Below are 25,139 nucleotides of genomic sequence, written 5' to 3' on the forward strand. Positions count from 1 at the left end.
AAGATTAATCATTTAAAGGGGAACTGAAGAGCTTTTCAGATTTCGCTCTTAAAGGGGAACTTTGAAGTAAGGTTGGCCAACCATGTTTTTGAATAATATCAATGGCTAAACAATTATAAGCATATTTTCATTATTTTTTTTTACGCAACCCTTCCAGATTCTTTGTTTAACCCATAGCAACGCCCTTGACAACGAAAATGCTTTTCTTCGGCAATCTTCGGAAATTACGTCACACCGGGAAGTGCGAGGGAAGTCCGCCATAGAACAGTATTGTTTGTTGCATTGTTTCTCGGTAAGATGCCACCGCGGTGTGTGGCCATGTTTTGTTCTCACTCAAACGAAAAGTTGTATGAGTGGCCAAAGGATAGCAGGGCACGTAAATGGACATCTTTCGTTCGCACGAAGCGAATGAATTTCATGCCATCATCGAGTAGTGTTCTCTGCTGCAAACACTTCGAAGATGCCTGCTTCCTTAACCGGTCTGCTTATGATCAAGGATTTGCCAAAAAGTAAGTGTGATTTTTGGATAGATGACTGATGACTTTGTCAAAGCAGAGGCTGCCAACTGTTGTGGAATGAACAGTATAAGCTAGCGACGTTAGCCGAGGCTATCCCCGATCATAGTTGTTGTTGCGTTCGCTAGGTTAAGCGTGTTTAAATTGTGCGTCATCTACGATCTTGTCCGAAAGGGTTAATCCACTATCAATCGGGAAAGGGGTGTGGATGTGCACATAAGCGGGTCGGCGTCGCGATAATTCACGGTCATGTTGCAGATAGCCTTCTAGTTTGTGTTTCGCCGCTTTGCGAGAGCCGCTGACAGGTGACAAGTGTTGCTTTTAATGTCTGGCAGCGAATCAGCGAGCGCGCAGGCCACGCAGTGAATCATGGGAAATGTAGTCTCGGGACAACACTGAATTGGTGCTTTGTAATCTGTTCGCTTGTGTGAAAAAACTACATTTCCTCACGCCATTAGACGCCACTTTGTTTACTTAATGATGCCTCAAAAAAGTGAAGAAAGTCATCGGCGACTGTGATATAGTGGATATTATTTAGTTGTAATACGGGAATTGACCAGTAGAGTGTACGCATGTCATTTAGATGTGTTATTGTTTGTGCCTTACTCCTTCACTAAGAGAAAAACGTTATTGTTCAGAGTCACTTGGCAAGACGTTGAGTAAAGTTGTAAAAGCCAATAAAGGTGTCGTGTGGGTCACTCGGTCAAGATATAACAACGATTCATCTCCTCCCCCGCCCCCCCAACGTTTTTGTTTTATTATTTAATATGCACGAGAGCTGCCGGATCTGCCAAAGTGAACATGAAGTCTGATTTTTTTTTTATTTTTTTTTTTAACAATGTCATCAGATAGACAAAACCATAAAATTATGTGCAAATGCCTGCATCTTCAAATCATGAAAATAATAACAGCCTATATCTTACCAATGTTGTAATCTCGATGGGTCTTGTATCCATTCCATGTCAGGAAGTCTAGGCACATTGTTGGCATCCTGACTGGCGTCTGGCTAATAACATAAAATTCCAATCTCCTCTTCTTCCTCCAACTCTTCAAAAACTTGGATCTCCTCCCTTGCGCTTGATCTATCGCTGTTTGGATCATTGTTTGAAGGGCTTTGTATGGCGGCCGTATGTATGGAGGTGCCATCGCGTTCCCGGTGTGACGTATTACTTCCGGGTTCGTCCCCTTTCAGGCTCGAACTTCGGAAACGCGACTATTTTGTCAAATATACAACATATAAATTATTTTTTCATGCTTTATTTTTTGGACAATGTTTAATTACTTTACTTGTGACCCTATTTGGCATGTGAAGAAATTAGTTCCAACTACAGCTTTAAGTGTTTTACTCAGTTGAATTGTATTAAATGCGTCATTCGCTCTCTCAAAAAGTCACATAAAAAAAAAAAAATTTGACCGCGTAGTTTTTGAGTTATGGCCATAGCAACACCATAGCAACGAGGGACGCGCCGTCCTGCCGACCCCTACCTCGTGACGTAACTTCCAGGAAGCCTCGCCACCACTCAACACGGAAATATAGCACCACGCTAAATACATATTTCCCACTGCCATTATTATTTTTCAATGTTGCGCTAGTCCGTTGCTATCCTAACTTTGTGTTGCTTACTAAAATTATGCTCTTTGATGTGTGCCGTTGTGTGCTTGGTATAACATGTTGTGTCACAATCTGACAACGAAAGCTAATGCAGATTCAACATAAACCTGGTATTTATTATTGCGGCCCATTGAATATTTTTTCAGAATGTAATATAATTACAATATAATACATTAAACAGTCAACAAAATGTGTCAATGTTGTTAACAATTTATGGTTTTATTTTTCTTATGAAATTCATGCCCCTGTCAGTGCTTCAGCCTCCGCAAGTTTGGCTCTCACGTCTGGGATCTCCTGATGACACAGGCATACTCTTGGAAGGGTAATTACTTGACGGTTTACAGCAACACCTGGAAAATAAAATGGTTTTGTCATTTATTTTGAAATATCAATAACATATCATTCATTTAGCCACATTTGGGCTAGCTTTATCATATTTAGATCGGTAGGAGCTGTCCCATTACCTAAAATCCAGTTTTAGCTATGTGTAGAGCATTCATTTAGCCACATTTGGGCTAGCTTTATCATATTTAGATCGGTAGGAGCTGTCCCATTACCTAATATCCAGTTTTAGCTATGTGTAGAGCATTCATTTAGCCACATTTGGGCTAGCTTTATCATATTTAGATCGGTAGGAGCTGTCCCATTACCTAATATCCAGTTTTAGCTATGTGTAGAGCATGGAAAAATATACAACCATGTAATCGCATTCTAATAAAAAAATCACGATGCTGGACTTACCACTCACTCTCCCGTTCGTGAAGTGTCGAGCTGTCAATTGGCGTCATGACGCCATCTGCTGTGTCAAGTAAATCGCTGTCATCTGACGCCTCAGGTTCAAACATGTAGGGATTAATTGTAGTTCATCTTTCCTGGGAGCTTTTGCCATCAGTAGCGTCACGAAAGAGCGATCCTGAATGGTTACCTTTGGTGGAAATATCACTGACATCGTTGTTGCTGCTATGTTAGCTGTGGGTAGTCTTCTGTTGCCTACGTCACACTTCCGGGTTTGCGAAGGGACCATTAACGGAGTGCAAAAAAACTAAAAAAACGCAAATTATCCTTACAATTACGTGTTGATAATGTCATGGTTGTTTTGATGAACTTGTCCCAAGTTTATATTCATAAAATTACACCAAAATCCGGAAAGGTCTTCAGTTCCTCTTTAATGATGACATAGAGGTCAAATTTTGGCAAGACAAGTTTTTGTGTGAAAATTGAACAAAAAGTGTACTTCAAATTAAAAACTCACATTTTTTTTTTTTTTATCGAGTTAATCACAGCTTTTCTGTAAATGATTGTTGGAATGGAAAGTTAAGACACGACTGATGTATACATTCAACATACAGTACATAAGTACTGTATTTGTTTATTTTAACAATAAATCCACAAGGTGGCATTAACATTATAAACATTCTTTCTGTAAAAGGGACCCACGGATAGAAAGACTTGTAATTCTTAAAAGACAATTGCGAGTTATAGTAATTTTGATAGTTTGTATATTGTGGCTAAATATTGTCATCTAGTGTATTTGTTGAGCTAAATTAATTTTTTGAATAGAGTTTGACCACCAACGCCTGAGTATTATTTTGCATAGCTATTGTGATTGGGAATGCCAGTTCTCTTCGCATTGAGCGCTTTTCTTTTTGTGAACATTATTTTTTTTTTTTTTTTGTTTGTTTTTTTTGTGCGAGATAGGAATATTATTTTTGTTGTGCTTTCACTAAATGATACTGTAGCGGCTTAACTGTTCTTAACTGGCCAAATGCATGATGGGATGCTGGGCAACCATGACTGTCGGTGGTGGCTGCAAATGGTATATTTTCTCCGCGTTGTGCTCCATAAAGGGTGTTAAGAAAAAGATCATCTCTCATTCTTCCCCACATCGATCGCCACGATAGTTTTAATTGTTGTGGGAGAGATGCTAAAATCCCTTTTTATGTTTAGGAATGTTAGAGGCAGCTAAGATTTGTGGATATTTCAGACTGTTTATGTTGCCTTCCAACCTGCAGATCTCTCGAACACCCCCATACTGGATGTAACCCCAGACCATGATTTTCCCACCACCAAACTTCACTGTTTTGTGGCAAAAAGTGGATTTTTCAGATGAATCTTCCATTGCATTACAGCACAGTCGCCGCAAATGTTGCAGGAGACCTAGTGGAGCCCGCATGGATCCGAGATTCACTCAGAAAACAGTGACGTTTGGTGGTGGCAAAATCATGGTCTGGGGTTACATCCTGTATGGGGGTGGTGCGAGAGATCTGCTGGTTGGAAGGCAACATAAACGGTCTGAAATATCAACAAATCTTAGTTGCCTCTTACATTCCGAACCATAAAAAGGGACAAATTCTGCAGCGGGATGGTGCTCCATTGCGTACTTCAATCAAGATCCTCCAGGACTGGCCAGCCCAGTCTTCGGACATGAACAGGATGAAAGAGGAAGCATGGAAGGCGAAACCCAAGAATGTTGATGAACTCTGGGAGGCATCCAAAACTGCTTTCTTTGATGTTCCTCATGACTTGTATGAATCCTTGCCAAACCGCATGGATGCAGTCCTTCAAGCCCATGGAAGTCATACAAAATATTAAATTTGGATCTCACAGCACCACTACTTAATTCGCTTGTGTTATGTAACATATTTTTGTATTTGAAGTACCGTAATTTCCCGAATTTAAGGCGCACCCGTGTATAATGCGCACCCCAAATTTACTTGTAAAATCTAGGGGAATTTATTGTACCCGTTTATAACGCGCAACCTGATTTTAGCACCAATAAACAGAAGAATACAAGAAAACAGAGCTCGTGTACAGATACAGAAATGTCATTTTACTGACTGGTGAAACACAGCACAAGCATAGCACATTGGTAGTTCAAAACATGACCATAAAGTGACAATATTTACGGTAATAATATGATTTGACAACTTCTCCAACTTACCAGAATCTAGGAGAAAACAAAACAGATGTGACTTTTCTTTTAAAGGCTGCTGTATAACTTGCTCGTTTCATCACGATGAATAAAAGTTTCTCTCATGGATTGATACGGTAAAATGAAAGTGAGAATGTCAGTCGGAAATCCGTGAGAGCGCATCGCTGTCAACACGACAGTAACAATCGGAACTATTGTTATTTGGGTTTGAGTTTCCCGAGGGACAGATATAGTTGACGGACACAGGAAGTCTGTGTGCTTACGTTTGTTATGGTCCGAGTTAGGGGTGGGCGATATGGCCTTAAATACGTATCACGATAAATGGAGCAGATTTACCTCGATAACGATAAATGACGATAAAGTCGCCCAAGCAGACTGTTGTATAATTTGAAAATCTGAATCAATGCATGAAATACAGATTAAGTTTCTTGTTGATTTAGTTACCAGCATTCAATTTGATATATTTAACAATTGTACATGCAGTCTAGACATTAGGTTTATAAAAATGTATTGTAAACAATAAGAATTCAAGTATGAGCATTTATAACAGTGTGTATGGCTTGAACAATCTACATTGTCAAAATCCATATGCCTGTGCAAACATGTCATTGTAACACAAATGACTTGCAGCTTGAACAGTACACTTCAAAAAGACAATTTATTGTTAATGGCTGCTGTGACATAATTATTCAATACAAGTGTTTACTTTATGGTTTCAGCCCCCCCCCCCCCCCCCCCAAGTGCATTTTTTAATAAATGCAGGCATACATGAACCCCCAAACAGACAGACAGACACACATTAAAGCTATATTGATCTTCTGCAAATGAAACACTTAAGATTTTATGATAGCAATAATGACACAGAATTAAGCACATACAGAAAAATAGCTGGGGCCATTTCTCGGTCATATTACAAGTTTCACCGTTGGATTGTGCTTAATGCTGAATGCTTTACCATCACAAAAGCTATCAGAGAAATCACACACAGTCAGATACAAAATAACGCGACATAGTAATTGCTAGATGCAGTCCGTGCACAATCCACTGATTAAGTTCAGCCGTTTTGACAAGGTTAGAGCCGCTATCCGACTCCATCACGTTCATTTGTAGCGTTAGCCGCTAGCGGCCGCTAGCGTTAGGCGCTAGCGTTAGCCTGTGGCCTGGCTACCAGTAGAAAGCAATGAAAGCACCATCTCCGGAAATCGTGAGAACAAGGGAGTACAGCGGGTGAAAGCCCGTCTGGATGCCACCAAGAGTCTATTAAATGTCGGGTGAAAGTTTGGCGAACCTCCCTTAAGCCACACTCCATCACGTTTTGCTTGTAGCATTAGCTGCTAGCGTTAGCTTGCCGGGCTTCTGTTTGATTAGCTTCCTGATGATCACGTGACTCCCTACGTGAGTACATTCACTGCTTTCTTAAAGGGGAATGAACATAGGCGAACAACACAGAGTCAAAGCGGGATGAAAAGACTATTTTATTGTTTTATTAATTTACCGAATTTACCGACATGGTCAAAATTACGTCGGTCATCGTGAAGAATTTCGGTGACGGTAAATTTTCGGTTTACCGCCCAGCTCTAGTCCGAGTTGGGGAGCTGCAATAAACGTTGACTCAAAGGAGTTCAAGAAACTAAATTCTGTGCTTTATGAAGAGTGAAAAAAGCAGAATCTAACCTGGACGAAATCATTCGGCCGATTAGAGTGAAGTATTACCGAGACAAAATGGTGTACGTCACGTACCGTAATGGTCGGCAACGGGTCGCCGCATACGTTTCTTCAACACAACGTGGCCGTGTCAAAAAAAAAAAAAAAAAATTGGCATATATATATATATTTCTGTCTCCGTCCATGTAGCCGTTTATAATGCGCACCATGATTTTACAAGTTGATTTTGGGGGAAAAAAAGTGCGCGTTGTATTCGGGAAATTACAGTACATTTTTTTGTTCAATTTTCACACTACTTTCTGTAGGCGACAAAACTTTTGTCTTGCCAAAATTTGACCTTTATGTCTTCATCAAATGGTATATCTTTTTTCAGCGGAAAAAATATATTTTTGTACATTCAACATCATATGGGAGTGTCTTAGCTTTCATACGAGCCATTTCTGAAACCAAGGTTATTAGTAATTGTTTCAACAAAATGGATAAACGACAACTTTTGTCAGGGACTGTATAGTTAACCAAAACAATAAAAAAGAATCAATTTAATCTTTTATCTTACGGGGGTGGGGGAGGAGGCACGCTTCCCTGCTGGGTCTGCTGGGCCTGCGCCAGGCCCTAGTCCCAGGTCCTGGTACGAACTCTTGCTGGAAAGTAGGAAGAGATGATTCAGAAGTTTGTATTTCTTGTGGATGATTGTCCATATAATTTTTGTTCGGATATTCCAATTTAAATTTGCTTATGAAACCCAGAAACTTATTCTGGAGGTTTTCAAAATGTTTCTTTAGTAGTTTTTGAAAACAAAGGTTTGAATTGAACGGTGTACCACCTAAACCAGGAGTCGGGAAACTTTGGGGCTGAGAGAGCCATGAACACCGCAAATTTTTAAATGTAATTCTGTGAGAGCCATAAAATATGTTTAAAACTAAAAACACAGGTAATATGTGCATTTTATGCCATTTCAACACTTTTAAAGTACAGTCAAAATGCACATTTCAACACTTTTAAAGTACAGTCAGTCTCTGAATACTTTTTAATAACTTAAATAATAATTACATGAATACCTTCCTTGTATTGTAGTCAATACAATGTGTAACAGCATAAACTGCATGTACACTTTTTGCTGGGGACGGGACATTAATAAAACCAAACAGACTGGGTGAACGGGGGTCAGGGCTACATTTCTCACTAACGCGTACCTAACTAACTGATAGGCTAAATGATCAATGCAAAAATAAATCTGTATTGACTTGTAATAACTTTCACGCTGCAAATTTATAAAGTCTTAATCTGATCATTTTTCTTAGATCTTTTTCTTAAATCGAGACGAATAATTTTCTCCATCTTGTTTTGAGTGTTTAAGACTAGTTAACAAAACACTAGCTTAAAAAACTAGCTAATAGATTCATGGGTCAGATTATTCAATTTACGTTTGGTAAGTATTACCATTTGTTCTTATTAAGCCCATATATCCAAAGGTTGGTAATTTTTCACCAAAATCAAGGGAAAAATGCTTTCAAATAATGTTTTGAACGTGATAAATTCTTGAATTAAGAACATTTCTGACGAAAAAAAAAGAAAAGGTTTTTTTTTAAAGATTAAATATACTCACTTTTTGCCTGCTGGGCCTGCGGCCGGCCCTGGGCCTGCGGCCGGCCCTGGGCCTGCGGCCGGCCCTGGGCCTACGCCGGGCCCTGGGCCTGCGCCCGGCCCTGGGCCTGCGCCCGGCCCTGGGCCTGCGCCGGGCCCTGGGCCTGCGCCGGGCCCTGGGCCTGCGCCCGGCCCTGGGCCTACGCCGGGCCCTGGGCCTGCGCCCGGCCCTGGGCCTGCGCCCGGCCCTGGGCCTACGCCGGGCCCTGGGCCTGCGCCCGGTCCTGGTCCCACTTTTTGGCCGCCCTCTTAACCCTGTCTTCGTTGGGGCGTACGTATCTCCCATAAGCATAGAACATGAGGGCCTCTTTTGAGGCCTGACTACTCGGTCCCGGGTCCTGGTACGAACTCATTGCTGGAAAGTAGGAAGAGATGATTCAGAAGTTTGTATTTCTTGTGGATGATTGTTCATATAATTTTGGTTCGGATATTCCAATTTAAATTTGCTTATAAAACCCAGACACTTATTCTGGAAGTTTTTAAAATGTTTCTTTAGTAGTTTTTGAAAACAGGTTTGAATTGAACGGTGTACCACCTAAACCAGGGGTCGGGAAACTTTGGGGCTGAGAGAGCCATGAACACCGCAAATTTTTAAATGTAATTCTGTGAGAGCCATAAAATATGTTTAAAACTAAAAATACAAGTAATATGTGTATTTTATGCCATTTCAACACTTTTAAAGTACAGTCAGTCTCTGAATACTTTTTAATAACTTAAATAATTACATTAATACCTTCCTTGTATTGTAGTCAATACGATGTGTAACGGCATAAACTGCATGTACACTTTTTGCTGGGGACGGGACATTAATAAAACCAAACAGACTGGGTGAACGGGGGTCAGGGCTACATTTCTCACTAACGCGTACCTAATTAACTGATAGGCTAAATGATCAATGCAAAAATAAATCTGTATTGACTTGTAATAACTTTCACACTGCAAATTTATAAAGTCTTAATCTGATCATTTTTCTTAGATCTTTTTCTTAAATCGAGACGAATAATTTTCTCCATCTTGTTTTGAGTGTTTAAGACTAGTTAACAAAACACTAGCTAAAAAAAAAAAAAAAAAAACTAGCTAACAGATTCATGGGTCAGATTATTCAATTTACGTTTGGTAAGTATTACCATTTGTTCTTATTAAGCCCATATATCCAAAGGTTGGTAATTTTTCACCAAAATCAAGGGAAAAATGCTTTCAAATAATGTTTTGAACGTGATAAATTCTTGAATTAAGAACATTTCTGACGTAAAAAAAAAAGTTTTTTTTAAAGATTAAATATACTCACTTTTTGCCTGCTGGGCCTGCGGCGGGCCCTGGGCCTGCGGCGGGCCCTGGGCCTGCGGCGGGCCCTGGGCCTGCGGCGGGCCCTGGGCCTGCGGCGGGCCCTGGGCCTGCGGCGGGCCCTGGGCCTGCGGCGGGCCCTGGGCCTGCGCCGGGCCCTGGGCCTACGCCCGGTCCTCGTCCTGCGCCCGGTCCTCGTCCTGCGCCCGGTCCTCGTCCTGCGCCCGGTCCTCGTCCTGCGCCCGGTCCTCGTCCTGCGCCCGGTCCTCGTCCCGGTCCTGGTCCCACTTTTTGGCCGCCCTCTTAACCCTGTCTTCGTTGGGGCGTACGTATCTCCCATAAGCATAGAACATGAGGGCCTCTTTTGAGGCCTGACTACTCGGTCCCGGGTCCTGGTACGAACTCATTGCTGGAAAGTAGGAAGAGATGATTCAGAAGTTTGTATTTCTTGTGGATGATTGTTCGGAAAAAAAAGAAAAGGTTGTTTTTTTTAAAGATTAAATATACTCACTTTTTGCCTGCTGGGCCTGCGTCCGGCCCTGGGCCTGCACCAGACCCTCGTCCCGGTCCTGGTCCCACTGTTGGACTGCCCTCGCAAGCCTATCTTCGTTGGTGCGTACATATCTCCCAAAAGCGTGTAACATGAGGGCCTGTTTTGTGGCTTGACTACTAAGTCCCGGGTCCTGGTACGAACTCATTGCTGGAAAGTAGGAAGAGATGATTCAGAAGTTTGTATTTCTTGTGGATGATTGTTCATATAATTTTTGTTAGGATATTCCAATTTTAATTTGCGTATAAAACCCAGACACTTATTCTGGAAGTTTTCAAAATGTTTCTTTAGTAGTTTTTAAAAACAAAGGTTTGAATTGAACGGTGTACCACCTAAACCAGGGGTCGGGAAACTTTGGGGCTGAGAGAGCCATGAACACCGCAAATTTTTAAATGTAATTCTGTGAGAGCCATAAAATATGTTTAAAACTAAAAATACAAGTAATATGTGCATTTTATGCCATTTCAACACTTTTAAAGTACAGCCAGTCTCTGAATACTTTTTAATAACTTAAATAATAATTACATGAATACCTTCCTTGTATTGTAGTCAATACGATGTGTAACAGCATAAACTGCATGTACACTTTTTGCTGGGGACGGGACATTGATAAAACCAAACAGACTGGGTGAACGGGGGTCAGGGCTACATTTCTCACTAACGCGTACCTAATTAACTGATAGGCTAAATGATCAATGCAAAAATAAATCTGTATTGACTTGTAATAACTTTCACACTGCAAATTTATAACGTCTTAATCTGATCATTTTTCTTAGATCTTTTTCTTAAATCGAGACGAATAATTTTCTCCATCTTGTTTTGAGTGTTTAAGACTAGTTAACAAAACACTAGCTAAAAAAAAAACAAAAAAAAAACTAGCTAACAGATTCATGGGTCAGATTATTCAATTTACGTTTGGTAAGTATTACCATTTGTTCTTATTAAGCCCATATATCCAAAGGTTGGTAATTTTTCACCAAAATCAGGGGAAAAATGCTTTCAAATAATGTTTTGAACACGATCAATTCTTGAATTAAGAACATTTCTGGCGAAAAAAAAAGTTTTTTTTTTTAAAGATTAAATATACTCACTTTTTGCTTAAAATAAGTGTTTGGAAAAAGAGCCAGCTGAAAATTTTATTTCAAGAAATCTGAGTAAAATTTACTTGAAGCACTGCCAGATAATTGCACCCATTTCTAGTAGATTTACACTGACAGCAAGGGAATTTAGACATCAGCCAATCAAGCGCGCGTTTGAGGGGGAAAAAAATGGTGTCAGTCTAAGTCTGAACATAACGGAAGTAATTCGCTTAATAATGGCAGGGTCAATTGTATTCTTACAAAATATGCCAAGACATTCCAAATTACCTCTGTAACTGAACTCATTCTATAATGCAAACAGGGTTGCTTAAAAGTTGGTGGGGACAATTTGAGCTTCCTGAAAAGTTGCTCGTGTTATGTCCCTAACGTCCCTATGCAAACCTACACCATTGGTCCATTAACAGAAGGGCTATAATTGTTGTGGTAATGTCGTACGTATTAGGGCCAAATAAAAGGAAAAAGAAGTACTACGAGATGTAAATTGTACTATTCCTAGGAGAGAAAAAAGTGGGATTATTACGTAGGGTAATGTAGCTGTATCAGCTACGCATTTGACATACATGTACCAAAGCTGAGAGCCATGACATTAGCCTGGCTAATGAAATACTGTATTTCAAATAGATCTTTGTTATGATTGTTCTTGGAAAAGACAAAAAAAAAAACAAAAAGAAAAATCTCATCTGTCATGCTATGACACAATTTTGCCGTGGCACGACAGAGTGAGGCGGTCCGACTCCGAAGTAACCCACCATCCCAGCTTCAAAAAAATCCTAGGGGAAACCCTGTATTTATAAACAATTACAAGTTTTCGTGACAAAACATTTAACTTCTGCATTTTAGACACTACTAGCATTCACTCGTCGTCCGCTCGCCATTACGAAGACATCCGCAGTCATACATAAACATACTTAAAGAGTGACATATTTCTGACCTATATTAACACACAGTACACATCACAATCATCCTGAAATAAAGCAATCCGCTAATATACACAGTCAAATTATGCCCTTTTTCTCACCTGAAACAAGAAACGGTTTTATATTGTGTTTAATTGTGTATATACTTTTTAATCCATTCTTTGTGTAAGTGTGTGTGCACTCCCTCCATAGGGCAGCTTTGAATCTCATGACACTTTGTGTAATGACAATAAAGGCATTCTATTCTATTCTATTGTTGCACAGACGGCTCATTTCTTATTCGCTCTAAAATGCGAACACTTATTGCCCATGCACGCCGAGAAGTGAACCCTGCCCCCTGCTGGTTTCAAACCGTAAGTACAACAGTCTTCTCAGCCTGAAACTTGCGTGTATATTTTCCACAAACAACGAAATAAGATGAAACATTTAAAACATAGGGTGAATCTATCTGTGGACACATAAAAATTAGGGCTGTCAAATGATTAAAATTTTTAATCGAGTTAATTACAGCCTAAAAATTAATCGCAATTCAAACCATCTATAAAATATGCCATATTTTTCTGTAAATTATTGTTGGAATGGAAAGATAAGACAAGATGGATATATACATTCAACATACGGTACATAAGGACTGTATTTGTTTATTATAACAATAAAGCAACAAGATGGCATTAACATTATTAACATTCTGTTAAAGTTATCCATGGATAGAAAGACTTGTAGTTCTTAAAAGATGAATATTAGTACAAGTTATCGAAATGTTATATTAAAACGCCTCTTAATGTTTTCGTTTTAATAAAATTTCTAAAATTTTCAATCAAAAAATAAACTAGTAGCCCTATTCTGTCCTCAATGTGTGTGAGTACACAAATTGACAGAGAGCGAACATAAGTTCCAAAAAGAAATCAGACTGTGTGGCAAAGTTGCATGGGCTTTACTGAAGTCATCTCTTTTTGACAGTAGCACATTTCTTGTATTTTGGTAAAACTGAAAATAACAAGGCAATGTGTGAATAACTTGCATAAATCACAAAATAATATAAAATGTACACACACGTGTCCATTTGAGCAATAGCACTAGCCAATTAGCTCACAAGCATCTAACAATGTAACTGCATTTGACCATATATGTGAACAAATTCAAATACACATCATCAATAACCATCTAATGCTCATGAATATAAAAAAAGGAGGAATATAACTCACAAGCGATGCATGTGTTAGACACAAACAGTGTGATGGGGCTATGAGAACTGCCACTGAATACTGGATGCGGACGTTAGCTGTTCTGAATAGCACTGTCTATTAGTGTGAGTTCGCGTCGACATAAAATCACGTCAGAAAAGCGCGCCGAAACCCAAATAATCAGATGCACTGAATCGCCAGCAGAGGGCGACATTACGCCACATAACATATGCAAGTCACATCCAAGCGCCAGCAGAGGGCGGGAAAAACTCCATAAAACACAATTAACAAGTTGGCCTTTCACTGTACTAACATTTAAATCTGTCTGAGCGGGCCTAGTGCGTTAATTGCGTCAAATATTTTAACGTGATTAATTTTAAAAAATAATTAACGCCCGTTAACGCGATAATTTTGACAGCCCAAATAAAAATATTAAAATAACTATTTTAATATTATTTAATTATTATTTAACCTTTGTCTTGTGTTGGGGTCGGTACCGACCCTTTTGCAGTTTTAAATAATTATGAGCACTATATATATTTTTGGGTATCACATTAAGACTGACTTTATCAGCAACATCAATTAAAATGTTTTGAATTTTGGAATTCACCCCCTTTTTTTTTTAAATGATCACATCTTCGCTGAGGATGAGGCTGGGGACTCAGAGCAGCAGTGGGATACGGAAGACCTGAGTTCTGAGGAGGGAGACGTTGTGGAGTATCCATCGAAAGACACATCATTTCAAACATATACATCCGAATGTGGCACTATCTGTCTGTTCCTTCTGTCTGACTAAAAGTATAACAGCATTGAGCATTACCATGAGATTGGTAAAACTCCTTCCTGATCTCCAACCCAGGGCCAGAGGTGAAGGTGGATGAACATTTACTCCCTTTCCAAAGAAGATGCTCCTTTTGGCAACACATGCCCAGCAGGCCCACAATCGGGAGAACCGGGACAGTTCCCGGTGGGCCGGCCGGACGTTTGGGCCGGTCGTGATACACATTTTTAACGAAGCTTTCAGTTAAACTATTTACTAACGGTATTAACGCAACCCGCTTTGCGCAAAAAATTGTGGCCCTTCTCGCATTCCGTAGTTTGAAATTCGATACCCCGCAACAGGCTCCCATTCTCCAATGCCGCCAGCTCTGCCTCTGGGAAAGAGTATCATGATATCGTCCTGTTGACTTGATTCTGGAAAAACTTAATTTTGGGTTTTAATGGCCGAAATGGGGCACGTTGAGGCAGCATGACGAGCGTGAACCCGTCTGGCTATTGGCGCGACCCATTATCGTTGTTTTTGAGCATGTTTGGATAAAAGTACAGCGATAAACCTACCGGCTTGTTAGCCGCCCGAGCCGCCCTATGGGCAGGCAGAAGCACTCGGAGGCTACTGCAGTCAGACCAGCCTCACCCTCGGGGTGAAATCCCCTGGCCTTTGTATTTTTCTAGACCAAAATGTGGCACTCTTGTCATTTATTACTGCAATACACAGCAAACGTAAATGAACATGCAGAATGAAATCATTTTAATGAGAGCACCACTAAAACTTCCACCATGGAGGCTCCAGGCACTATTTTTGGGCACAAAGATGGAGGATTGGGGTGAAATCCACGTTCTCAGGCAAAACATAAGTTGGGCATTTTAACCCAAAACATTGCACTCTGAGGTGGACTGATGAGCATGAACTACCCTGAAATTAGGGCTGCAGCTATCGAATATTTTAGTAATCGAGTAATCGACTGAAAATTCTATCGATTAATCGAGTAATCGGATAAAACAAATATATTCTTAGGTGAAGAGCAATTATAAATATACATGAGAAAACAAGACATTTCATCTAATCTTGAACCATTTTCAGTCAATCAATGTCTTTATTTTCGATGTATATTGTTGAAAACAGCCAACAATTGCACCTCAGGTGTAACTAGAATAAAAAAATTAAAAAAAGACTAATTCACTGCTTTCACTCAAAAAACTTTTAGATCTTATTAAAAAAATATATACTGTATATATATCTTACCTAAAAATGCCGTTATGCTTGATAACACAATAAAACAAATTACATTGTGTTTCGCTCTCATAAAAAACAGGCCACTAAACAAATCTGCCTAAACATAAACAGAGAAAACATAGAAAGGGTCGACTCTACAAAATTTTTGGGAGTCCATATTGATGAGTGCCTTAATTTTAGAAAACATATTGATGATCTTACACATAAACTGTCAAGATATGCTGCTCTTTTCTTTAAACTGAGACACTATCTCCCACTCTCTGCACTTCTCATTTTGTATAAATCTTTATTTGAACCACACTTACAATACTGTAATGTCATATGGTGCAACACATATCCGACTTATTTAAAAAAGCTTGAAATACTACAGAAAAAAGTTATACGTGCCCTAACATGGTCTGAGTTTAATGCTCCAACTAAAATAATTTTTCACCGCCACCACCTCCTGAGGCTTAAAGACCACAACTATTACCAAAATGCTTGTGTAATGTATCAGATTATCTATCGACTAAATTATAAATTAGGTGACCTCGTCCCAGTCTGTACTCCTCAACACACATACACTACCAGAAGAAAACATCAAATCACAGGGAAAAAACGAAGGCTAAAGTGTACAAGCTTTAGCATTGTGTGCAAAGGACCACAGATTTGGAATGAATTGGATGAAACACTTAAAATGTCACACTCCATCTCCATCTTTAAGAAAAAACTCAAAACTCATCTCCTAGCAATGTATATATAATATGCTGATTATTTGAATAACACTACTGATGTCTCTTACCAAATCCAATGTAACCAAAATTTTGAAATTGTCCACAGTTAATTGTGTGTGTGCCTGCGTGTGTGTGTGTGTATGTGTGTGTTGTCTAACTGGGCCCCTGCTAAAAGCTTTGAATAGCTTCTTTGGAGTGTCCTATTTGCCCATCTTAACATGTGAACTGCTAGCGTATGATTATGTACTGTATTTGATGATGTGCGGATAAACTGAAACTGAAACACACATCACTTAAAAGTTAAGATTTTTTCCCCACGTGTTTCAATTGAATTTCTCTTTGTGTCAAGCCATTTTTAAGTTCTAGTTCAGTTTTAAGTTAGTCTAAACTGTAAGTCCTGATAGGATTTTGAGTTTTTGCAGTGTTCAAAATAAATGTATGATACAGGCTGTATTGGAGCACATTAGGGACCAGTGCTACTTGGTGTTTTATCCAGCAATGACTACTGAGCTAAAATTGATAGTTAGCATGATTAAGTTTTTATTTTACACCCTCATCACTCCACAATGCTATGTTATGTTAAAGCCTGTATGTAAGACACGTTAGCCACGCATCGACAGTGGTCATAATTAATTGAAATCTAGCCTTCTGCAGGGCTAACGTTACGTGAGCTAGTAGCGACAGTAACGTTAATCTTATTTATTAGCGCTTAGCGCTCTTTATTAGCGCTTAGCGCTCTACTGCTTTAAGATGGCGGCTGTTTACTAACGCTGCCCAGACGCGGCCGAGTCTGTCAATGCGCATATAGTTCAACATACATGTGATCTCTATGAAACGCATCAGACGCTACCTGTACCAACGTAGCATCGTGCGGGCTAGTATTTAGCAACGTCGGCGTCGTTTATGGCGGCTGTAGTAAGTTTTTTTTTTCCTTCTCCGCACGTGACAGCGCGTTGTCCCGCACTAAAAGTAGTCTGAGCAAAACGTGATGCTTAGAGCTGTCAAAATAAACGATTACTCGAGGTGAATAAAATTACTCGGATTAGTTTTTAAACTCGAGTTACTCGAGTACTCGTTTCAGCTCTACCTGAAATACACAGGTGTCTGAACTGTATAAGTGCATTTGGACACAGCCGTTTTGGTGAGTTCAATTATTCTTTCAATCAGTCATTCAATCTTTCACATTTCATTTTTTGCGGTAATTGTATGTCATGAATAATATGAAAACACTCATAAGCAATGATATATTACATGATTTTTTTTGGTTTATTTAAACTATATACAGTACGCCCCCAAAATTCTGAATAACAAGTAAAAGTTGTTTTATTTTGGTCGATTAAACCAACAAAATGGAGTATGTCAATTTGCATGTACCACAAAAAAAAAAAGAATATGATGAAAAGCCTGTTTTGTACACACTTGCCACATGTGTAATTTAAAACACCTGCAAAAAGTTCCTCATTCTTTAAAAAGTCAGTCTAATATAAGGTAAAATTATAGCTAGTACCCCAAAAATAAAATGGTAACTTCACACAGAACCCGCGCTTGAGCCCTTGATCCCAGAACTGTCAGTAGATATGCTCTTCCTCCGTGCCTCCCTTTTTACAAGTTATTTGGGGAAAATTCGTATTTGATTCATCCCTACAAGTGTAAAGGAACTCTTTTCTTGTTTCAAATGAGGCTTAAATTTGATGAACTCCTGTGCTAATAGGTGTATTTACAAATTGAAATATATCATTTATGCATTTTTTAAAAATTGCAAGTTTACTATTGACATCATGTGATTAGTCTCGATTTAAAAAAAATTAATCGCTTGACAGCACCATTATTATTACAATATTTTAATAAGGTAGGTCATGACATAAAGAGGGCCGGTCTGTGGCACGAAACTCCAGGGCTGAAAATGAGTCCCACTCCGGCCCTGATGCCCAGGAAGGCAGGAAAATATGGCATAAAAATATGGGCAACCTGTGACGCAGAAACAAGCTCCGCCTGGAATCTTCAGATTTACACTGTCAAATCTGCGAGTGGCATTCTCCATAAAAAACAAACATACAAACAAACAAACGGTGGCATTCGCCAGCCCTACCTAAACATCATCCAAAACGCCCACAGAGAAATTACAAGATTTTCCCCCCCTTTTATTTCTAACTAAATATATATGGGTCGAAATTGACCCAAACACCATATATGTTCCTATAGTTGATAAAAATATTCGAATTAAAATATATACAACTATGAACATTTGACCGATGCCTTCTCTTATCCCTCAGGATAGTCTGGTAGCATGACAACCTTTACATTATTTATCTAATTGTCTTGGGATTTTTGGAAGTTTTTTTTTTTTTTTTTTTTTTTAATATTGAACGAGTATGCTGCCTAAAGAAAAACCCTCGATGGGTACAAGAAAAATATTTAAACCTTTTTTTTCCTCACAGATGAAGAATCCTAACAAGTAACCGAGAGAGAAAAAAAACATTGGATCATAATAACAGGCATGAAAATGGGTCAGGGGTTAAAAAGGTGAGAAGGGTGTGGAGGAAATATGTTCCAGTACACTGTACACCCCAACAAAATATAGAGCTCTGTCGAGCCACACTGTGTTTCATCAGGGGCGTGCAGAGACCGGTGGAGGGGCGGGTGCTCGTAGATCAAAAGGAGCACATGAACAAGTATTTAATACACCTTATAACAACATAACTTCAATCTTCAACTGCGACTGTGACATACTTTAATTGGGAGGGGGCAACAGTGAATAGAAATCTAAACTGTCATCAACACTTTATGACTGACTCAGTCAGTCTGCCTCTTTTCTTCCTTCAACCTCTGCATCAAAACTTCCTTCCTCAACTTGTCCATCTGAGAACAAACCACATCAGATGGTCACTGACCCACCAACAGCACAGTTTTCTCAAATTATTTCATTATTATCCATACTTAACAACTCTAGCACCTAATGATTAATAAAGCAATGACATAAAAATCTTATAGAAAAATAACATTGTAATTGTGTTTATAATTGGATTTAATACCCGACTATCCTTGCAAACTTGTTCTTACCAGGTCTGCTATTCACCCAGCTGATGAGGGATCCACTGCCTTTAGCAGCCTCATCCAACTCCTTTTTTTATCCCTCAATCTCCCTTCCCTACGACGCATGTCTATGTAATGAAATAAATATTTTAAAAAACAGACTCCCCGGTGGCTTTTAGTTTTAAAGCTTTCTTAATTTCTTTCTCTCTCAATAACGATTTGTGTTTGTATTATTCAATCAAAAAACAAAGTTATTCCTATCAAAAACAAAGTTGCTTCAATCAAAATACAGTATATACTTTTAATCCCCAAAAAGTCACTTCAATAAAAAAAAATGTTTTTGATTGCAAAAATAAATTTGAGACAAAAAAAGCATTTGAAAACTATTTTTCTTGATTGAAACAAATTTTTCCATTGAAGTAATGTTGTTTTGCATTTGGGCCACATTTTGGCTAGGACGTTTGTGTCTTTATTATTCAATCAAAGAAGTTGCTTCAAACAAAAAAATTTATATAAAAAGAAAAACTTTGCACATGTGTCAATCACTGTTTACCAAAGCCTGAGAGGGTTTGAGTAGACTCACTATGAAGCATTTAATAAAGCCAAGCATTTTCTTACTACTTTATTCTTGTTTAAAAATAATTCGGTGGGGCAGTAACATGTTTAAAACTTATCATAATTCTTACATTTTGAAGTGCTTGAAAGCCATTCATAAATGATACTTTGGTGAAAAAAGTGAAAAAACATGTCTTATATATATGTATCTTTTTTCCAATGTAAAATCTGAATAAATGCATTGAACACGCACAAAAAAAGGGGAGGGGGGGGGGCGCTACTTCACGGTTTTCACTTATTGCGGCGGGTTCTGGTCCCCATTAACCGCGAAAAACGAGGGATCCCTGTATTTCTGAAAAGCTTTAAGAAGCAGGACTTTCCCACCACTCGTCGGGCCGGTGTTGTGCCGACACAAATCCAAATCCAAGCCGAAAATAATGCGTCTCCGGCGGACGACGGGAGCGATGTGAGGCGCCCCCTCCATCCGAGAGCATGCCGCTTAATTTGACTCAACAGCGTGGTTCTTCGTTTGTATTACCGCTAAATACACAAGCTTGACGCCAATTTAACGGGAGCTATTTTTTTTCATGGGAGATTTGGCTAGCTCTGGCAGTGTTCAACGCAAGCTGCAACGAATGGCAGTAACTTTTTTATATCGCAAAATGTGAAAACGATTGAAACCATTACTCACCAACTTCAATCTGCTGGCAAATACAGGCAAGTGTGTATGCTGCGCTCTGGTCTGCCCCGGTGTGGATAAGGCCTGCTTTTTGTTTTCGCAGCTTTGCAATGCAACGAAAGGCTCTCCGAGCACTCCATGTACAGTAAGGAGTGCGCGCGTTTGGAATAATGGAACGCAGCTTGGGCCGATGATTGGTTCTCGTCAGCGAAGCATCTAGAAGGATTTGCTGACTGTGCTCTTAAGTGCTCAGTTTACGTACCAAGTTAATCACATGATGATAATAATAATAATAATTAAATAAAACCTCCCGACCCCCCCTCCTCCCAAAAAGAATTTCTCCTCGGATCTACGCAATTCACGTAGGTCGTCCTTTTTGACTTCAAAACGGCGAATTTCGCCGAAAGGTGAGAGATTTTCATGCCTGTAATAAATATTTGTTTTTTGATGGTATTGTATGGCAGATTTAAAAGACGGGTCAAAAACCACCCGAGCACCGGGGAAAGTAACAGAAAGCTAAATATTTGTTTTTTGATGGTATTGTATGGCAGATTTAAAAGACGGGTCAAAAACCACCCGAGCACCGGGGAAAGTAACAGAAAGCTAACACAAGACGATGGTTAAATAACAATGATGTCATATGAAAATAGTAGTTTTAATATTTTTGTGTCCACAGATAAATTCGCCCTATGTTTTAAATGTTTCATCGTATTCCGTTGTGTTTGTGGAAAATATACCTGTACCCCAAAGTTTCAGGCTGAAAAGACTGTTGTACTTACGGTTTTAAAGCAGCAGGGGGCAGCGTTCACTTCCCGCGAAGCAGCAGCCGTTGGGTTTTATTAATGTCCCGTCCCCAGCCAAAAGTGAACATACGGTTTATGCCGTTACACCTCGTATTGACTACAGTAGAAGGAAGGTATTAAAATAAGAATAAGCACTAGGTAAAAACTTGAAGCTACACCATAAAACAAGTGGAAATATTATCTAAACACCATTCGCAAGAAACGTGAAGCTTCAAATTAATCTTAATACTGTAGATTGACAAGCACCCAAGTTAGCAAAGTCAGCAACGTAGCTACTTGATTTTTTTTTCCTGATACTGAAAACATTCCCATGTTGCTGACATGTACTTCGTCAACATAAGTGAAAATAAAATATTGTGCTTAGTTAGAAGCAGGGGCGTGTCTAAGATTTTTTTCTTGGGGGGGCCAAACAGGGTCACAATCTGTAGAGGGGTGGCATATTTTACTGTAGGGGTGTAACGATACAAAAAAAGTCACGATTACCTCGGTTTTGGGGTCACAATTCGTTTCAGTAAAGTACAGGAATAACATGTTAAACCATTTGCTTGCTCAGCATGTTGTTTATTAAAACAAAACTCACATGATCAAATCAAGGATTTGCTTCCTCATGAATGATTAAAATCCTTACCTAATCACCCCAATCATGAATGAATACCCTCTTGAATATTACTGCAAATGCAGTGGCAGCATGCAATCATGGCCTATGTAAACTGACTGCAGGCCAGCGTTCAATACAGCATTGTATTGAACCTAACATTCGATTGCGAGCGGTTTGGTAAATATACATGTACTTTTACACCCCTATTGTATTGACATAAAATGGTTTAAAGTTTCCAATGATAGCTTCTGATTTTAGGTGATGACAATAATGACCAGTAAACTAGATTACAAGTAATGACTTCATCAGGGTTAGGGGTTAGGGGCCATTTGGGGGCCCTTAGCAAAATAATGCCAAGGGGCCCATACTTATGGCCCACCATTTCATCACAGTGTACTGTGAAACCCATACATGCAATCCAACCCATACGTCCATATTTTGTATATTAATCAGATTTTGTTACACTGCATACTTCAAACTTCTCACCCCAAATGATTGTCAGTACTTACAGTAGATGGCGCAAAACCTTTTTCTAAAAGAGGAAAAGAAATGGGAAATGTTGGTACCATGAGCTGTTAAAGGATCTCTTCCTCCCTGCCTGCACCGTCCTGGGATACATCCTCAGGTATGGCCGTGATGGTCCATCGGCTGGGCACCGTGATATATCTAGGAAAAAATATATATATTATTTTTTTAATTACTGAACGTTTTTATGCAATGGTAATAAATTGTAAGTGTTGTTGTGACCTAATCCTGGGTCAGCAATTAAATAATGCACCCAACTGCTTCATCCATATTTTTTGTACAAGTTTTCCTTAATCTTCAAACAAAACTAGAAGTTAACTACCTGATGACTGGGACGATGTGGGGAGCGGAGAATGTGGAGCCTCGTCTGTGTCGCTGCCACTTTCACATATAGACGCTTATGGATCCTCATCTGAATGGCTGTCACCCTCACAGATGAGAATCTCTGACCACACAAAGAAATATTCAATTAATGCATAAACATAAGGACTATATTTCAACTTGTTGTCTTACAGATAAGTACACATTTAGAACTTAATTTTATGATATATTTACCTGCTGAATGCTGTCCTGAAGAGGATGCTGTAGCCCCACTGTCTCCAGCAGCTGATCTTTTTTTCTTCTTGACAATAAAGAATGTCTCAATGTTTTGAGATCTCTTCATTGTTCTTTCCCTTATCTGCCCGAGAAAATGAGGCCATAATGCTCAGGCATTTATCATGTTGAAAAAAACTAAAATCACAGCAAACGCAAACAAACTCAAGTGAAAATTACCCCAAGAAAAAGGCAAGAAAAAGGAAAAAAACTACCAAGTTCTAATCAGTTAAATTCTTTCAAACGATTCGCGCTAGTGTTGCTAACATTAGCTTCTTAACTCGAAAAAGCAAGTATCCGCCATTGCGTAAAGTGTTCAAAATGCCTCAGACTTCAGCGAGGCTCGTCGGGGTCACCAGTGAAGCGGGATGCGTTGTTAAGAGTCTTTATTGCACAATTGCTGTGTCCAGCTCTGTAACTACTCTCTGTGAACTCTCGTACACTCTCTCTAATGAGCCGGAACGCGCGCAGCTCTTTATAGTTTCTGTCACGTGACTGACGCAGCCGGTAACGCGCACGGCCAAATGGACACTCAAGTATGGTGGGTGAATTGTGCCAAACAAAGGGTCACCACACAGGTCCCCCTAGAATTCACCCACACAGGACGCCATGCGCAACCCGAATCAACAGCACAGAACGGAAGGGTTGCGCGGCCAGGGCGTCAGTGGAGAACGACCGAACGGACAGTCAGGCGGCCGTCCAGGATGCCAGATGCGGGACGCCCAAGCAGAACAGTCTGGAGGACGCCCAGGATGTCAGTCAGCGGGCGACCGAAAGCGACGGTCAGGCAGCCGTCCAGGACGCCAGATGCGGGACGTCCGAGCAGAACGGTCTGGAGGACGCCCATGACGAAGAGCGCGCCGTGCAGCACCGCGCAGGCGAGGCCGGAGAAGCGGACGCCAACAGAGGTGTTGCTCAGTGGCGGTAGAGGAAGAGGTCGAGACGTGCGACGAGCAGCACCAACCAGTCGAGGCTGCAGACAAGGGCAACGAGCACGGCGGTCGGAATGGACTGGTCGAGGCCGGAGACGAGGGCGACCGGCGTGGCAGTCGGAGTCGCCCGGCTGTGGACAAGGGCGACAGGCGAGACGAACCAAGTCGACCGGTCGTAGCAGGAGCGGGGGAAACGCCGAAACCGGAGCGACGCCATCGTTGTCCAAAGGCGGCGGACGAGGAGAGACGTCGGGGACGACGTTCGCTGGCCGATGTGCAACCTCGGAGACTTCCGGAGGCGCCAGCACAGCAGCAAGGCTAGCGGCGATGGCCAGCGACGTAGGCTGAGGACTGACCTCGGAGACTCCCGGAGGCGCAGGAGCGAGGTCAGAGGCAGCGGCGTCCAGCGGCGCCGGGAGAGGAGTGACCTCGGAGACTTCCAAGGGCGCAGGTGCTGGAGCGACGTCAGCAGAGGCCAGAGACGCAGGCACAGGAATGACGTCGTGAGGAAGGCCAAGAGCAGGCTCAGTGTCGACAAGACGACCAGGGCCGGACGGGGCGCCGTCGAGTAGACTGGAGACGGACGGGGCGCCTTCGAGTAGGCCCGAGGCGGACGGGGCGCCGTCGAGTAGGCCCGAGGCGGACGGGGCGCCGTCGAGTAGGCCGCAGGCGAGCGCACCGTCGTCGAGTAGGCCGCAGGCGAGCGCACCGTCGTCGAGTAGGCCGCAGGCGAGCGCACCGTCGTCGAGTAGGCCGCAGGCCGGCGCCGAAGCCGAGAAAGCCAGGGACGGGCGCAGCGGCGTCGGTGGAGAGTGGCGCCGGAGGCGAGGCGAGCGAGAGCGGGGCCGGAGGCGAGACAGAAACGTCGGCGTCGGGAAGTGCCAGAGCGGAAGCGCGCGGCAGTGGCGCGGGTACCGGGACAGCAGTACGGCTGCAAGGAACCGGGGCGGAAGTGCCGCCATTTTTGGCGGGAACCTCGGGCAGCAGGGAACTTCTGAAGTCGGTTCGTACGACGGCTCAAAAAGTCTGAGGAGGTGCGCCTTGAGCCCCGTGTACTTGTCGACCTTCGGCGGATAAACCACGAAGTGCTGTGCTCTGACCACCGTTGAGTACCCGAGCGCGGCCACCACGTGGTACAAGCGCATGGTGTCGTCGGAAACACCACGGAGGACGTTAGCGAACCACGCGGCCGCAGAAGACTCGTTGAATGTCGCCAGCTTGAAAAAGCAAGTATCCGCCATTGCGTAAAGTGTTCAAAATGCCTCTGAGACTTCAGCGAGGCTCGTCGGG

The 25,139-nt window shown here is 41.1% G+C and overlaps 1 protein-coding gene across 1 annotated transcript; it reads right to left on the reverse strand.

The window, feature by feature from the left end:
- Nucleotides 1–8,562: 8,562 nt before the first annotated feature.
- On the reverse strand, nucleotides 8,563–23,805 carry LOC130913539 (death-inducer obliterator 1-like). The gene is made up of 7 exons (XM_057832214.1): nucleotides 22,879–23,805; nucleotides 22,646–22,768; nucleotides 22,365–22,464; nucleotides 10,164–10,352; nucleotides 9,823–10,061; nucleotides 9,657–9,780; nucleotides 8,563–8,723 (listed from the first exon to the last, which is right to left on the reverse strand). Exons 4-7 carry the CDS (start codon nucleotides 10,348–10,350, stop codon nucleotides 8,563–8,565), a joined length of 711 nt encoding a protein of 236 aa, XP_057688197.1. The 5' UTR covers nucleotides 10,351–10,352; nucleotides 22,365–22,464; nucleotides 22,646–22,768; nucleotides 22,879–23,805.
- Nucleotides 23,806–25,139: the final 1,334 nt, after the last annotated feature.

This window comes from Corythoichthys intestinalis, chromosome 3, assembly GCF_030265065.1.
Source record: "Corythoichthys intestinalis isolate RoL2023-P3 chromosome 3, ASM3026506v1, whole genome shotgun sequence".
In the NCBI taxonomy this organism is placed as follows: Eukaryota; Metazoa; Chordata; class Actinopteri; order Syngnathiformes; family Syngnathidae; genus Corythoichthys; species Corythoichthys intestinalis.

Coding starts and splice junctions, on each gene's coding strand:
- LOC130913539 (XM_057832214.1), bottom strand. CDS start 10,350: ATGAGTTCGTACCAGGACCCGGGACTTAGTAGTCAAGCCACAAAACAG. Junction 10,062..10,163: donor GCAGGCCCAGCAGGCAAAAA/GTGAGTATATTT, acceptor CCTACTTTCCAG/CAATGAGTTCGTACCAGGAC. Junction 8,724..9,656: donor GCAGGCCCAGCAGGCAAAAA/GTGAGTATATTT, acceptor CCTACTTTCCAG/CAATGAGTTCGTACCAGGAC.